This window comes from Halichoerus grypus, chromosome 5, assembly GCF_964656455.1.
Source record: "Halichoerus grypus chromosome 5, mHalGry1.hap1.1, whole genome shotgun sequence".
Lineage (NCBI taxonomy): Eukaryota > Metazoa > Chordata > Mammalia > Carnivora > Phocidae > Halichoerus > Halichoerus grypus.
In genome coordinates, this window is record NC_135716.1 from 107,626,685 (window position 1) to 107,645,042 (window position 18,358).

Below are 18,358 nucleotides of genomic sequence, written 5' to 3' on the forward strand. Positions count from 1 at the left end.
CTTTTTCATAATTGGTGGAATCTGATACCTAGAAGACTAGTGATTCTCGAATAAGTGAAAAAGACCTCGTTACAGTATATAAGAAACAGTTTCAAAACACACATTTGTTTGTTGATAATACTTAGGTATTAATATCCCCACATTTTTTTTCTTCTGTGAGCTAACACGCTTTCTTATTTGTGCATTTTCCTTTTAGAAACTGCCAAATTTTGGACCTTATCTTGAGCAGCGCAAGGAAATCATAGCAGAGAACAAGATTAGACAGAAAGAACAAAATGCAGTTTTGCCACCACTTGAGAGAAAGCATTTTATCCCCAAAAAGCCTATACCTACCATCAAGGTAAAAATTAAGTTGTATATATACTATTTTACTGTGTAAATATACAATATAGCTCAACATAGCTTATGTGTTTATTTACTGTTTAAGTATATCATTTATTTTGTTTAAAAATACAATGAAAGTTTAAAAAAATCTGTCTGCGGTGATAGGATAGCCTCTTTTATTTGCATATTTTATACTTTTTAGAATACTGTCAAGTATGTGTTTCATGGAAATTTCTGATGTATTAAATGGGCCAGGAAATATTAAGGTGAATTCTTTGTCTTCTCATAGTCATTTTGAAATTATCTTCATCTACAGTTAAATCCAAGAGATATATTAGTCATACAATACAACTAAATGATTAATATGCAACATAGTATCAATTTGAACAAACTTTGTCTGGTTCAGTCTCTGGAAAGCCTGTATGAATTGGGGAGTCAAGAGACTATTTTCTGGGTAATAGCAAGAATTACCATGAAGATGGAATGGTGGGTGTGTTATATTTCTTGATTTTTTTTCTTAAATTTTTTATTTTGAGAGAGAGGTGGATTCACATACAGTTGTAAGAAATAATACAGAAAGGTCTTGTGTACCGTTCACTCAGTTTCCCCAGTGTAAAATGTTGCAGATATCACAACCAGGATAATGACACAGATGCAATCTAGTGATATTATTCAGATTTTCATTGTCCATATGTGTGCATACATGTGTGTTTACTTCTGTGCAATCCCACCACACATGTAGGTTCCTCTTTCCACTACCACAGTCGAGATCCAAGACTTCTATCACTACAAAGACCCCTCTGGTTGCCCTGTTGTAACTGCACCTACCTCCTTCCTGCTCCCCTTCCCCAAGATGGAATTGTCTTAATGAGAGAAAAGGGAGGTATTATAGGAGTTATAGGACTCCATTCTCTCTGAAATCACCATCACTAAATGTGGTTTCAGTTACTGGAACTTATTCTTCCCTATTTAATGACAATCTACTCCTGCATTTCCATTTTCTGTTTGAAGCATCAGCTGAAAAGCTTGCTCTTAGGACCTCTCAGGGGAACTTCCCAGAAATTCATCTTTAGCTGTCAACTGGGAATTAGAACCTTAAAAATTCCCTCTACCTATGAGAGAAAAAAAGATGTGTCCTATGTCAAAAACAGTGGGGTTTACACTGGCTGTTCCAAAATTTAAGTGATTCGGAGTTCTGAAAGGAAATTTAGAAGTGGCTGAACACAAATTCTATCAGTACTTCAATGCCATAATTCCAAATAAAGTGAACACTTGGGACTTCTAACAGCATAATAGGCCCAAATACTCTCTTGAGCTGTTTCCTTTACATTATTTGTGGGCTACTAAAGGAATGTACTGGACACTGATGATAAAGAGAAGACCAGATCCTTCAGCTCTTCACAAGCCTCCACCCTCCCCATGTTTGCCTATGATTATTATATGATTTAAGTGAGTATTGTCCCACTCTGTGTCTCTTCCAAAGTAACTTGAATTAAATGTAAGATCTCATCTTTTCCTTATGTATAAAAAGTCAAAAGAAAGATATTATTTGTATTTGAAAGAAAAGAAGTGCAAGGTGATTATAAAAGCATTGACCTTTTTTAGTCTTCTGTTCCTTCAGGGAATATATTGATAACCTAGAATCAAGACAAAAACAGAACAAAGAGAAAACCTACTAGAGTTGAATTCAAGCTGGTCGATCATTAACTCAAATAAAATATCAAACTCAGCAGAATTAAATAAACCTAAGAAATATGAAGTCAGGAAAGTAAACATTTTTTAAAGTATCAAGGAGGGATAAGTCTTATTAAAAATAGTGCAAGTTAGGGATGCCTGAGTGGCTCAGTTAGTTAAGCATCCAACTCTTGATTTTGGCTCAGATCGTGATCTCGTATTTGTGGGATCGAGCCCTGCATCAGGCTCTGCGTTCAGCAGGGAGTCTGCTTGTCCTTCTCCCTCTCTCTCAAATAAATAAATAAATAAATAAATTCTTTAAAAATACTGTAGGCTTACATTCCTCTCCTAAGTCTCTTCATTTTAGGTTATCCAAATTAAAGTATCCCTGGTGTTACATTGCATGAGCCTCTAAACATTGTAGATACCATCTTCCCAGCATCAAAGACAATAATAGTACTGATGTACTAAAGGACTGCTATCGTAGATTTTCCCATTGTCTAGTAGATTTTCCACTCCCTTGGCTTCTCCCCAGGGTGTCATACCCATTCTGTCTGTTGTCATTTCTAGGAAGATGGTGTGCCCTGTCAAAAAACATAATGGTAGCTGACAATTGTGGGTTGAATTTTTTGTTTGATTGTTTGTTTATTTGTTTTGTTGGGGATAGCATTTTCCTTAGTTATAAATGCAACTATCTCTTTGAAAAATGAGGAATTACATTTGTTAAAACAATGACTGCTCACTTTATCTTGCTTTCTATAAGGCTTTCTATAGAGTCGGGGGAGCATATGCTTTAGAGAAAGAAGGAAAATGCAGAGATCTGTTCCTGTCCCTAGAGAAATCCCCAGTTTCAGATGACTCCTGATTTCTAGAGCCATGACGTTGTATGTGTGTGTGCATGTATGATTGTATTTTTAATTAGACCAGTTCTCCTCTAATAAATCCACGTTTACTCCCATTCTGGTACAATTTCCCAGAGTAGGAGAGAAAGTTCATCTCCTCGAAGCACCCAGGGAAATATGTGGCAACCAGCAGCTCTAATGTGCCTCTGCTGTTCTAAGCGCTATACATGTTATATCTCATCTACTCTTCACAGTACCTGGGATAGGTACTATCTTTATATTCATTTTCCAGATGAGAAAACTGAGGAACAATGAAAATTAAACAATTTGGTCAAGTCACATAGTAATCAGTGATAGAATGGGGGATGGAAATGAAATTGAGAATTGCTGGCTTAACGAGATTCAAAAGACTGACTCATAATAGGAACTACAAAAGTTTGGATCCATCCTAGAAAATGTATGGAATATACCTAGAGATAGGCCATGGAAGATGAAGACATCAACAAGGAATAATGAGAACATTTAGTAAGGGAATTTTAACACATGGGTTTTGTCACAGTCGTACTACTCATTACTTGATTTGGAGCAAATATCAAATAAGAAAACTGTAAAATGAGACTACTGGGCAAAGTTAAATTGTTCTCTCCAACATTCTATAGTTTCATTTGTTTGTTTTTTTTTTGTAATGTTAAAAGTGCAAAGATTAATATGAAAATTACGCATAATCTTATGTAACCACTATGAAAATTTAGATTTATAAAATTCTAGCCCTTTTTTATATCTAAATATAATGTATTAAAATAAACACAGAATAGTCTTACATTTGCTACATAAAAACTTCACAATAATTTATATATCACTTTTACATAGAAATAATGGTTTCATAGTATTTTATAATATGAACTTACTATTAACTTTTTAAAAAGTAACTTATTAGAGCCCAGAGGCCACTGTGCTGCTCCTGGAGAGAAGGCAGGCAAGCAGTGCAGAGGCAGACAGTGTGGAAACAGTGATCTGAAAAACGTTTGGGACACCTGCAGTAAACACCTGCAGCAAACAGCAGGTGTAAACAGTAAACAGTAGACAGTAAACAAACAGAACCACCTGCAGTAAACAGCACAGGTCCAACGCTGGCTGCTAACCTACTCGCACCAGGTCCCATACCCCTGTGCTCTGGCAGTACTGCCCATCTTGGTCAAGTCCCAGCATGGCGGCCCCTTCCCCAGAAGACCAGCAGAAATTCCTATCCATACCACATCTCCCAACCAGAGAGTTCTGCAGGGCTTCAGTTCTAATGGAAGTAGTATCAGGTCTCATTTAACAAGCATACCAGAGCACACCTAGTTATAACTCCCCAACTCTGGCCAAGGGCCAAACACTGCCCACTGCAGACAAGGGAAGCCTCTGCAGATGACTGGCCTAAAGGATAGAGCAGCCAAAACACAGCTGCAGAGTGCACACAGCACACACCAGAGACACTGCCTGAAGCGCCAGGCCCTAGATACCATATGACCTCTTCTTCATAAAGCCATTACTCTCAGGAGCAGAAACATAATGGGCTTTTCCAACACACAGATGAAGGCAGAGACTTGGACAAAAATGCCAAGATGGAGGGATCCATCCTAAATGAAACAACTTGATAAGGTAATGGCCAGAGACCTAATTGAAACAGACATAATATGCCTGATGGAGAATTTAAAGCAATAATCACAAAGATACTTGCTGGGCTTGAGAAAAGAATGAAAGACTTCAGGGACTCCCCTACTGCAGAGGTAAAAGAGTTAAAAAAACAATCAAATGAAAAATGCAGTGACTGAGATTCAGAACAGACTGGATGCAATGAACACAAAGATGGAAGAAGCAGAGGAATGAATAGGTGATATAGAAGATAAAATAATGAAGCTGAACAGAGGAGAGAAAGAAGAATTGTGGAACACAAGAATAAACTTAGGGAACTCAGTGACTCCATCAAATGTAATAACATTTGTATTATAGAAGTCCCAGAAAAAGAAGAGAGATAAAAGGGGGCAGAAAATTTATTTGAGGAAATAATGCCTGAAAAGTTCCCTAATCAGGGAGAGGAAACAGACATCTAGATCCAGGAGGCACCGAGAACTCCCATCAACTACGAAAGCAGGCCAACACCAAGACGTATTGTAATTAAATTTGCAAAACATAGCAATAAAGAAAAAAATCTTAAAAGAAGGAAGACAGAAGAGAAGAAGTTCCTAACTTACAAGGGAAGACACAGTTAACCGCAGATCTCTCCACAGAAACTTGGTAGGCCAGAAGAAAGTGCCATGATATATTCAACGTGCTGAATGGGAAAAATCTGCAGCTATGAATACTCTATCTAGTGAGGCTATTATTTACAATAGAAGGAGAGATAAAAAGTTTCCTAGACAAATAATAACTAAAGGAGTTCATGACCACTAAACCAGCCCTGCAAGAAATATTAAAGGTGACTCTTGGAGTGCAAAGGAGAGACCAAAAGTGACAAAGACAAGAAAGGAACAGACAAAATTTCCAGAACCAATGACAAAACAAGTAATAAAATGGCACTAAATACTTATCATTAGTTACTGTAAATGAACTAAATACTCTAATCAAAAGACACAGGTTGTCAGGACAGATTAAAAACAAACAAATAAACAAACAAGACCCATCTAAATGCTGCCTACAAGAGACTCATTTTAGACCTAAAGACACCTGCAGATTGAAAATGAGGGGATGGAGAGATATTTATCATGTAAATGTCATGTCAAAAGAAAGAGTAGCCATACTTACATCAAACTAGATTTTAAGCCAAAGATTGTAACAAGAGATGAAGAAGGGCACTATATCATAATAAAAGGGTCTATCCAACAAGAAGATCTAACAATTGTAAATATGTATGCCCCCAACATGGAAGCACCCAAATATATAAAACAATTAATTACAAACATAAAGAAGCTCATTGATAATAATAATAGTAGTAGGGGACTTTAACGCCCCACTTATAGCAATTGACAGATCATCTAAGCAGAAAATCAACAAGGAAACAGTGGCTTTGAATGACACACTGGACCAGATAGACTTAATAGATACATTCAGAACATTTCATCCTAAAGCAAAATAAACAAAAATACTGATTCAAAGGGGCACATGCACCATGATGTTTATAGCAGCATTAACAAAAGCCAAATTCTGGAAAGAGCCCAAATGTCCATTGACTGATGAATGGATAAAGAAGAGGTGGCGTATATACACTTTGGAATATTACTCAGCCATCAAAAAAGAATGAAATTTTGCCATTCACAATGACGTAGAAGGAGCTAGAGAATATTATGCTTAGTGAAATAAGTCAGTCAGAGGAAGACAAATACCATATGATTTCACTCATATGTGGAATTTAAGAAACAAAACAAACAAATATGGGAGGGAAAAAGAGAGAGAGGAAAACCAAGCAACAGATTCTTAACTATAGAGAACAAAGTGATGGTTATCAGAGGGGAGGTGGTCAGGGGGATGAGTTAAGTAGGTGATGGGGATTAAGGAGGGCACTTGTGATGAGCAGCACCAGGTGTTGTGTGTAAGTGTTGAATCACTACATTCCACACCTAAAACCAATATTATATTGTATGTTAACTAATTGGAATTTAAATAAAAACTTGGAGAGAAAAAAAACAAGTAACCTATTGCTGAACCTTCAGTTGTTTCCAGAATTTTATACAAATAATACTATTATAATTATCATTGTATAAAAATCTTTGTGTAGAGGTCTTATTGTTTTCTCAAGAGAAATCACAGGATATATTTTAGGGCTTTTAATACATATTGCCAAATTGCTCTCCAGGAAGAGTGTAAATTTACATTCCACCAAAAAATATAGGAGGGCCCATTTTTCAGACACCCATCAGCAATGCATTTATTTTTAATTTTAACCAATGTAATAGTCAAAGTGTTTCATTTTTTTCTTTAATTTTGAATGTCTAAATAGTAGTGAGATTGGCATGTTTTTATGTATTTTTGGACCATTTCTTCTTTTGTGAAATTACTACTCACTCTTTTGACCAGTTTTCTGTTGGAATATTTATTTTTTATAAACTTTTTATATACTGCCATTTGTCTCATAATTTGTATTGTAGTGTTTTTATATATACGTAGAGCAGCTTTAGCTTTATGTAGTTACATCAGGCAAAAGCTTATCTTGTGATTTCTCTTTCTTTATTTGCTTAGTTTAGCTTTTTCTACTGTAAGATCATAAATATTCACCTCATCTAGTTCTTTTAGAATTTTAATATTTACATTTGACTAATTAATCTAAACCTTTTGTTGCTTTAAAGTATCAAGTACGGTTATAGGTTTTTTTTCCCCAAATAGACAGTCATCCCAAGATCTCAATATCTGCATTTTAAAGTGGCCCCTTCCATCTTTCAAATTATGACTCAGTGACAAAATGTATCATAAATTGCATGACTTGCTTTACATTCAAGTTTTTAACCTCTCAAAATTTGCTAAATGATAATGATGTTGTATTAATCTCTCTGTTTCCTGATTTCTATATCATCTCCCTTTACAATTTATCTAGACTTTTCCTATATGTTGACTCAACTATTCTCCATCACTTTCTCTTTTCTATGCTTCAGACTTTTGCTGCCCACTATCTTCTGGATACCTCCACCTGGAGAGTCTAAACAAGGAGCACAAGGGCCATCATACTTTAAACTGATTATCATTCCATCCAAACTCCTCTCCATCCTGAGTTCTGTGTCTCAGTGAACAACATTGAGGACCACTCTCTTTCCTAAGCCAGAAACCTGAAATTTAGCCTAGATTCTAGCCTATTGTTCATCCCACTCGTGAATGGGATCATAGGACATTCACCAATGTCTATCATTTTTATCTCTCATGTCTCCCTCCTCTTCTGTCCTCTCCTTCCAAGGAGACCTTAATACAGTTCTTTATGTATTCTTTCCTAGAATTTTGAAATATTCTACTACTCCCACCTTCTTTTGTCATTCTTACCTAATGCATCCTCCGACGATCATGGAGTAGTCTTTTAAAAACCCAAGTCTGATTTTTTTTTAACCACTTACTTAAGATTCCCACATCTTAAGGTAAACTCCTTAGCATAACCTTCACACCCTTCATATTTTAGCTTGTCTTGGCCTGAGCAGGTTCAGTGGAGTGGTAAAAAGTAGAACCCAGGAGGTGGTAAATTGAAGAATTAACAAACGTTGAGAAAGTAAGAACAAGGTATATGGAATACTCTTTTCTGAACAAGGTGCATGGAATACTCTTTTCTAAACTTAAACTTGATCAGAGGAAAGTGACAGGAAGAGAAAATAGGGTAGAGGGGAAAGATTGGTTTGTTTCTATGTTAGAATAATCGAGGTTTGCATGAGTTTATGTGCTCTGAGAGAATAGCTAAAGCTACCAGAAAGGGTGTGATTATGGAAGCTATATCTCTGGCAAGTAGGTTGGGGACGGAGTTCAGGCAATACATTAAGTCATCTTGTGTTAGAGAAAGGACATCTCTTATGATTTTCTACCTACTGCATGCCATATGCATTTAATGAAACTGAATTTGGACTTAACCAGTATCATTTTAGTATGTAGCCATGTTTAAAGAAAGTGACCATAAAAAGTCTTATTTTCTTTCATTGAAATACATAGCAAAGTTCATAATATTTTAACAGATTACATTTATGGAGGAAGAGTTTCCTGAATTACGCCCAGAACTACTTTGTCCCACTGCGTGCGTTCAAATTATGACACTACCATTTTGTAGCTGCGTGAACTTGCCTCAGTTAGCTAATCTACGAGACAGAGAAAATAAAAGAGTCTGCCTCATGGGATTATAAATTAGGTAATATGTGAGGTGCTTTTAGCCTGCATCAAATATACCCTAAATAAATATTACCTAGTATTAGTTCTTATGTCAGGAATGGACAGGTTGAAGGAGAGAGTAGGTTGGGGTGACTCCCCATTCCCATTTTCTTCAATGAAATTAACTCAGGAATGAAAGTAAGAATACATAAAGCTCTGGAGGCCAATCAAGTTGGAAGTTTTGAAGAAGCTCAAATATTTTCCAGGAAATCTTTATTGCATACCTACCATGAGACAAGCAATGTGCTAAGAAATGGGCATCTGTAGTATAATAAATAAAGGAGACACAGCCTCTGTCCTCATGAAGCATACAGACTTGAGACAGAAATAGATATTAAGCAAAGAATCACACTAATAATATAAAATCATATTTGTGATACAAACTATATAGAAAAAATAAAGGAGGTATGGAGTCTCTTTCATAGGAAGACCTTGTGTAGACCAAAAGAGCAGAGGAAGGCCTCTCTGAGGAACTGGCATTTAAGGAGCCCTAAGAGCTGGAATGTTTCAGGAGATCCATAATGTGGTCCTGGATTTGGTGGGTGGCCATGGCTATAGAGACAGAGGAAGGGACGAACTTGATGAAGTCATGTTAATTCTCCTTCTAAAACTTAGTGATTCTCATTAGATATTGAGGGACACGGGCCAGTAAGGAGTTAAGAATAAGGAGACCAAGACAATTAGGTTCTTTATGGTCCCACTAACTGAGATAAAGTAAAGATAATGAGTCAGGGTTTTGTTCTTCGTGGTTTTAGATTTAATGGGCTTTTTTGACATAGGATGAAAATTTAGATTTGAGCATGTTGAAATTAATGCACTCAAGCAAATCAGGGACCTATCCTGGAGGATATCAAGGAAAAAGAGTTGACATTTTGACTACCTCCTGTGTGCTAGACACAAGATAGAAGCTTCACATCTATTTTCATAATTATTACTTAACCTAATACCCTACATGGGAGAAGGAAGTTCTGGGGAAGCCAATGAGAAGAACTGAGTGAAAAAAAAAAAAGAAAAAAAAAGAATAACCAGAAGGAAATGATGATGTGTGTGCAGGGGGAGGGAACCAAAAAAGAAAGAAGTCTTAAGAACATAGAAGTGTCCACAGGTCTGAAAGCTGCTCATCTTGGCAACAACATCTTGTATTGTTTCCTTTTATCTTTCACACATAAGCACTGAGATTCCAACCTCTCGTTGGCAAACATTGTCATATTCACCCATACACTCACTTTGTCATTCATCCAGCAATTATTAGTGTACACCCACCGTGTTCCAACACTGATGTAGTCACTAGAAATTCAGTAGTGAACAAAACAAAAGCCCAGCCCTTGTGGCTCTTATATTTTAGTAAGGAGAAACAGACAAACAAGTAAACAAGTGAATGCGTACTATGTCAGATGGTCACGGTGCTAGGAAGAAAATATAGCAGGATTAGGAGAATAAGAATTGCTAGGGAGGTTGGTCAGGAGAGGCCTGCCTGATTAAATGGCATTTGAGTAAACACTGGAAAGAATGGAGAATGAATGATGTGGATAGATACCTTTGGGGAGTACCTCCCATTCAGAAGGAACAGAAAGTGCAAAGACCCTGAAATAGGAGAGTCTTTGGCAGGAAACCATTGAGGCTTTTTCAAAGGAAGAAAGACACGATCTGACTTAATTTTTCAAAGGATCCTACTGGCTGTGACATTGATACAAGATCCTAGATGGGCAAGGGCAGAAGCAGAGAGACTGGTTAGAAGGCTGTTGTAACAACACAGGCGAGAGATTGGCAGGAGGGAGAATAAATCCTAGATAATGTCAGAAGGCCTCGACGCCATTGTTTCAAATGAAATGATGTGTGTGAAAGTATTGTACACAGCATCGTTCTGTTCCAATGTAAGAGGCCGTGGTTATTGTTATTCTCATACAAGTCCCACATCCATCGGCCCATTATTTCAGACCCCATCTGGATGGTGTGGCTGTGTGGTTGTTCAGGCCTCATTGAAACGAACAGCCACATGCCCTTTAAGGGCCGTCTCTGTGAGTGTGAATCAGACCTCGCTTCTCATGCTTTTATTGTTTCTCCCACCACACATACCCAGGTACACCGTGTACTTTCCTCTGTTGCTTTCATTGCTTTTATGTTTCCCCTATGGTGTTTCTTCTGTTCTTGACATACCATTTTTCCTTCTTCCCTTTTTCCTGGAGGGCCTGGATTATCTGTTTTCATGCTTAATATTTTCTCTGTCCACCCATCTGTTTATTTTAGCCTGTTCCTTCCCTCCTCTCTGCTGGCCTCTTTATAGATTCCTCTGTTCAATAGTTTAAACTCCATGACACTGCTTTGTTTATCCTCTCAGCTAGCACAGTATATGATTCCCCATCTGCTACAGAAAGAGCCCCAGTGCCCCACAAAGTTAACTAAGCCCTCTTGTCTGAACAAGTTTTTCAGTCATGCATTCAAGTTTCTAATCTACCCCATCTTCCCTGGTTAGGAGTGTGACAATATTATTGCTAAGCAAACCATGCTCAATAGATCTCATCTTTTGTTCTTTTTTCCTTCAAATGCCTCAGATAAGATTTAATGGTCTCTTGCCTTGGAGGTAGGTGGTTTCAATATCAGCCCATCAGTAAGTATTTATTGAGTATTTGCTATGTGACCAGCAGTGTGCTAAGGACCGGGTTTATATCCAAAGATGTAAAACACACGGTCCAAGGCACAGGAATTTTCCCGACCTCGGTGGAAATGTAGCACTGACACGTATTTACTATGCACTCACTGCAATCCAGGAATTGTGCTAGAAACGAGGAATACAAAATGAATTTTAAAAAGAAAGACATCTATCCTTATGGAGCTCATAGTCTAGCAAGGGAGAAAGACACATGTTAAAAATTATTTACAGTTCAATCAAATATGTACAAAATGCTCTGGGAACACAGAGGAGTGAGAGGGATTAGTTCTGCCTCGGGTAATTGTGGAAAGCTTCACAGAGATGGTGATATTTAACATGGAGTTTAATAAATTAGTGTTAATTAAGCAGAGAATTAATAATAAAAGCTAATATTTATTGAGTACTTAGGAGGTTTCAGGCACGGTTCTACATGCTTGTGAATTGACTCATTTAATTCTCACAGTAACCCTATCAGGGACCTTATTTTTCCTATTTTACTGATTAAATGATTGATAACCAGGTTAAATAACTTGCCCAAGATCACACAGCTAGGAAGACATCAAAACCAAGATTTGATTCCAAAGTCTGGCTCTAGAACCTGGGCCCTTCAGCACTATCTTCTGTGTCTCTCACAAAAGAAAAAGAAAGAGAAGGAAGGCAGTATTTCAAGCAAATCTGTATGTTTGAAGAAAATGCAGCCATAGGACCTTAAATCCAATATACAGTCCCTGGATATCAACCAGGTAGTAGGGTCTGACTGGTAAACCCATTCTTTTTTCAGTAGGAATTCATAGAAAGGACCAAACTGAGAGGCAATAATGAGGAAAATAATCCAGTTTTCTTGATCAGTCTTAACAATGTAAAAGGGCAAAGGGATGTACTGATTAAGCTGCTAGCCATGTCAGCTAGAGCATCGAGTAGTTATTCCCAGTGTTTAACTGTGACTACAGGGTCCTCGAGAACCAAGTGGTTGCTAGTCACATGCTATCCAGCTTCTCCCTGCCCCCTCGGGAGCTAAAAATAGCCTCAAAGGCCCTCGATCCTATACCAGGATGGTCTGAGGCCCTAAGGTCAACCTGGCATCCAGCTGACTCCCTTTTTAGCAAGCTTACATCTTGACTTCCATTTCATAATGAAACAGCATTTATTATATATAGAGATATAGATAGATATAGATATAGATATACCCTATTATGGAGCTGCCAATTTTATGAAAGAAACAGAAACAGAAATGAAAGGATTCTGAGGAAGAAGACGGTAATCAGAATAGTGCTGGAAGACTGAGATAAAGTAAGAAAAAGAAGGCTGTCCTCCTAGGTGTAGAGGTCTTCTTCTGAAAGGTGAAGCAGGACTTTCTGAAGACGCTCCTGACATTCCACAGGTTCACTTGTGCTAGAGAAAAGAAACCGAATAGGAGACAGTTTTGTCTCCTCGCTGAGAACTGAAGTGACAGTGTGCACATTTGGCCCGGCTAAATGAGAAACGTGCTTTATTCCCAGGCAGCATATAACAGAGATTTGAGAGTCTGCCAAGACTTATAAAGTCCCCCGAATGCTTCCCACTTCTGTTGATATATATGAGAATGAATTCTCATTCTCTTTACGAAGCCAGGAATGTATCTCTAACGTCTTTGAATTTCTGGGTAGGAAAATGAATGGTTTAGGGGCACTAGTGATGTTTTCATCTCTTCTTCCTGCTGCTTTGAGTAAGAGATGGACTGCATCTCATAAGACTGGCAAGACAGTGTTGGCAGGAGACCAGTCAGCCTGATCGAGTGGTTTATTTCAATTGAATTGTGAGAGAAAGGAGAAAAGTACTCAGATAAAACTGTAAGACCGTATTAGATACTACAGAGCATAAAAGAGATGGCACAGAAAGAAAAATAGTGGAGGACTATCCCAGCAATTTTCAGAAGATACCAGAGAAATGGGCCGGGGCCACATTAACATTCTCAGTTGTCTTCTATACCAACAAATAGCAGATGAAAAAGTATTAAACTGAGCTTTAAAAGAAATAAACAGAATTTGGTAAATATCATCTCTTACATCTTATGGGGATGTTTTGTGATGTGATCCCTGCCTGGAACATAACAATGGAAAAGTATATCTTGTTTAGATAAATAGGTCTAATTGAAGAGCTGGGGGAGGAACAGTATATGTCAAAAAGATGTACACATACACGGAAATCACAAACCTGAAGGTGAAGCATGGAGGAAGCAGCTGCAGGAGAGTGAAATGAATGAAATACAGAAATGTTACCCTGGGACTATGTCACAGACCTCATAACCAGATGGTTAATATGGACAGTCAAGATAGAGGAGCAGTGTAAGCCTTTCAGACTTCAGATGAAAATCTCACTCCACTAAAGGCAAAACATCTGAAAAATTATTGAATTGCCTTGTTGGAAACTTAATCTCACAGAAGAGAGAGAAGCAATGAGGGGTCTAGCTGCATTTGCTTATTTCTGGCTCCTTATAAAAATCCATTTGAGGGAAGTGGAAGCTAAAAGCATCTTGAAGGAAAGTAACCATCCCATATCATCTTAGAGTTCAGTAGGCCACAAAAAAGGAACTCTGAGCTTTGATGTACAAGTATCCTCAACCTTTAGTAGTTCTCATTTCAGGAAGTTCAGACAAAATTATAGAAAACAGTCCCATAGTCAGTGACTCTAACCTGAAGATGGATCAAGAAGAATGAGAAGTGGGGCACCTGGGTGGGTCAGTCGGTTGAGCATCTGCTTTTGGCTCAGGTCATGATCTCAGGGTCCTGGGATCAAGCCCCGCATCGGGCTCCCTGCTCAGTGGGGAGTTTGCTTCTCCCTCTCACTCTCCCTCTGTGCGCTCTCTCACTCACTTTCTCTCTCCCTCTCTCTCTGTTTCTCACACACACAAATAAAATCTTTAAAAAAAAAAAAAAGAAGAAGAATGAGAAGCTATCAAATAGAAATTTGATGACCTAATCACTCAGTTTCCCAAGGCGTAAGAAAAGGGTCAAGCATTTTAGATGACTCAGTAGTCAATGGTCATATGAGAAAATAAAGATCACATTACCAATGATGATCAGAAAAGAGTGACATCAAAGATTAAGGATGTTACAGAATTACCAAAACCTCAAATTATCTAAATTTGGAAAAAATATTAGGAAAAATAAAAATGTATTTTGTCTATTAAAAGTTAAAAAAAAGGAAAAGAAAATACACCCACTACTTAGAGCAGATGGTATACTGTTAACTTACATTAATGAGAACTGTTCAATTCCTATTATCTTTCTAGCATCCCCATAGAGAATGCTTTTATAACTGAAAAGAGTAGGGAAAACATATTTGAGAGTTGAAGCCCAAGATAGGTAAGGATATAGTAAAAACACATCACATCAGCTGCATTGAATTAAATCCAAAGTGCCTGGCCAGAACTTGCTCCTTTAAAGCCTGAACTACCTACTTAAAAAGAATACAATGATCAGAGCACCGACCTGTACTAAAGCCAATCATGGTCATACCCAAACCTCACTCATCTCTCTCTCCCACTCATGAGCCCCTCCCACTCCTTCTCTCCTCCCACTTAATTTCCAGATTCTCACTTGCTTCCGTCCCATCTTTTGGTTTACTTGTTTCTCCCACCTTCCCTGCCAATCTACTACTTTATTTCCAGGCTGATGCTTTGTCTCTGCCCTCCTATCTCAGCATATTCATGCTGAGACCTCAGTTATCAGAGTTCTACTGAATGTAAACTCAAGATTTCCTTTTCTCACTGTGCAGACCCCCTCCCTGCCTCCTAACTCAGAGGATATCAAAAATAAATTGCATGCTGTATTTTTGAAAGCATCTTTGTATGATATTGCTGTATCACACTGCTGAAAAATAAATGTTGCCTCGGGTTCTTTAGAAAAGGGAAAGGTGGGTGTGGTAGGGAAAAGGTAGAAGTAGACCAGAAAGCTTGAGGTCTGACCCCAGTGAAATTCTCCAAAGATAATGAAACTTTTGACTTGAGAGTGTTAATAAAGAAAGATGTTATTAAGAAACAGCATAAATTCAGTGAGAACCAACCAAATGATCTCATTTCCTATTTTGATAGGTTTATTAGGTAAGTAGTGAACTTGGAGTAAAAGATAAGACGTGTGACATTGGTAATGGTACAGATGAGGATAAAGTGATTAAATAGCTATGCCCAAATAATTTAAGTAGTGGATCCCTTTCCCACAGAAGTCACAGAGGTTGCCTACAGCACACTGTCCTTGGTCCTGGCCTTTGAATGGCACTTTTATTGACAGGTTTGGAGAAAGTACGTTGCTCAGACGTGTAGAAGACTTAAAGCTAGGAAGAACAGTTAATGTGCCAGACAACAGTCACAACTTGAAAATACTTCACCAATAAAAAATAGGCCAAAACTAATAAATTCATACTAAGCATAATAAATTATGATACAGCAGGGATGGGGTTGGGGCCCTCTAGTTCCTCACTCTTTGGTCCTAAACTTCATATCAAACAGAAATATTGACTGATCCAGTTTTTAAAAAATACTTTTGATTATCCCAAAGAAATAATTAACTGACAAAGATGTGATTCTCAAATTCTGTAGTCCTTCCCAATGATAATTTTGGGGAACGTTTATATTTAAATCAAATGTATCATCTATACTTTAAGGAATTTAGCATCACTTTCTCCACACGCATTCACACATAAACATTTCCACGAATCAGGGATGGCTCTAATCAGGTGTATATCCACACCCTGTTTGGAAGAAATGTAGGTTCCTTAATCTCCACAGATGTGTGTCCAAGAAGGACTAGACTAGCCATATGTCCTTTACTGATTATATGTGCCTTTCAGTGAACTCCAAATTCCATACGTGTTCTCAATGGTATTCATAAGCTGACAGTACTAAGTGGAAGCTTTGGGTTTTAAACAAATGTCCACATTTTCAGGCACAGAGAATGGTAATTCATTTTCTCTGATACTCTTTCCCAAAATAATTTAAAATGGTTATCAATCTTTTAACCTCTTCCAGATTAAAAAACTATAGTATCTTAAGAACTATGATGACTTTTTAACACCATGTGCTAATAAAGTTTAGAGCCTCTGAAGACCTTGTTTTATTTAGTTTCACATTAAACAATATTTTAATAAATAACAACCACAAATCTCCAATACAGAGCAGAAGGTGTATTTAATATACACAGAATGTGAACTTGCCTCTTACAATAAAATCTCTTGAAATATACATTGTGTCTTTTGAATAAGCCTTGGAGGTTTGATGACTGTCTAGGGAGTTTCCTGTTTAATTATCATTTGAATATTTTCTGGTGATTTCAGTCAAGCAATGATCTGATTCAATAAAACAACTGCTTTGACTGATTTATTTCCTAGATTGAAAAAAATTATATTTTTTATCACATATAAATAGTTTTATAGCTAGCAAGTGACCTCATGGACTTACTGCCTTAAAATATTATTAGAAATATTAAGCATGTCCAGATACTTTGACTATGATTATTTTGTATTTAAAGAAAGGCTCAGATCTTTTTATGATGCTCATATTAATAAAACTGTTCAGTAAATCAACAAGTAGCTATTAGCCCATACAACTATGTGCCTAATATTACACTGTCTAGTACATGAATAAATGAATGCTATATTTATTTTAATAATATTTGAGCACCCATTATGTTTCAGTGATCTGCAGGAGCAAGATATTCCAGAGGAGACACAAAGATGAATAAAGCCTGCTAGGAGACTTCATATAGGAAGCTAAATATAGAAAATATCTACATCATGAAGTAGAATTTGCTAAATAGAGAAATAACAGATGAGTCAGCATAGAAGTGCTTATAACCACAGAATCTGAAGTCAGGCAGCACTGACTGAATCCCTGCTTCATCATTTACTTAATTTTGTACCTTAAATCTCATTCATCTCATCATGTGTTGAGGTTTAAATGAGGCAGTGCTTTAAAATCATGGCATTGGTCTAATACACAGTAAGAACTCAAAAGTTGTCTGTTATCATTGCCTCCACATGATAGATAAAATACTATAGGTCATTGGGGGAATAGAAGAGAAGATGGGGAGGGGAGAAGGAGAGGTGGGAGAAAATGGTGGAGACGAAGAAGGGAAAGAGACAAAGAGATCATATCTTCAATTTGGTTAGGAAAGGTGGAAGAAGAATTGAGGAAATCTTCATGAAGCAGTGACACGTGAGATGTCTTTGAAGGATGGGAAAGATTTTTCAAAGTGGAGATGAGAAGGACGGGTATTCTGGACAGAGCACTCAACATAAAATTAGGCACCAGAGTCAACTGACAGGTGTGGTTCAGTGTGAAGCATGTGTTCAGTGTAGCTGAAGCACATGCTGTTTGGAAGTGAGAAATAAGACCAAAAAAGATGTTGTTAGAAAGCCTTAAATGTGAGACAATATTTAATTTAACAGATTTTTTAGTAAGGTAGCGAGAAATTTAGTCTGTGCTATACAGCCTAGATTAAGATGACAACATTACATAGGGTGGAGTGGGGAAAGAAAGAATATGAGAAGGACTCATCAGGTGGGCTCTTAACTTCATTAGAAGTAATGGGAAGCTCATTAGTCATGGTTACAGATTGTAGTAGACATGGAAAGAGGATTCAAAAGATATTGCAGATCCAGAACTCATAAGACTTGACCACAGACAGACAAGACGCTGGAGTGTGGAGAAGTTGGAGTAGAATCGAACGCAGAAATTTTAAGCTTCAGATTGGAAAAATCCTACCGCTGTTCAAAAGACGAAGGAAATCAGAAGGAAGACCCAGTTTTGTGGTGTTGATGATAAGTTTAGTGAGTGGAGAATCTGAGGTACTGATTTCTAGTGACAGTGCTCATCATACAGCTGACAAATGTAGATCTTGAGATTGTGAGAGCAACTCCAAATAGAGATACTGATTTGGACATCAAGTGCCCACCTACCAACAGACTACAGTATAGTTGAAGTTCTATCTCCAACACATTGAAAATAGTGAAGACAGTCTTG

The 18,358-nt window shown here is 37.4% G+C and overlaps 1 protein-coding gene across 1 annotated transcript in view; it reads left to right on the forward strand.

Moving 5' to 3' along the window:
- Positions 1–18,358, forward strand: part of DPYD (dihydropyrimidine dehydrogenase) — a 794,994-nt gene that overhangs the window by 771,588 nt on the left and 5,048 nt on the right. The window contains exon 21 of the mRNA XM_036111511.2: positions 197–340. Coding sequence (XP_035967404.2) covers positions 197–340 — 144 coding nt within the window. The remainder of the gene's footprint in view (positions 1–196; positions 341–18,358) is intronic.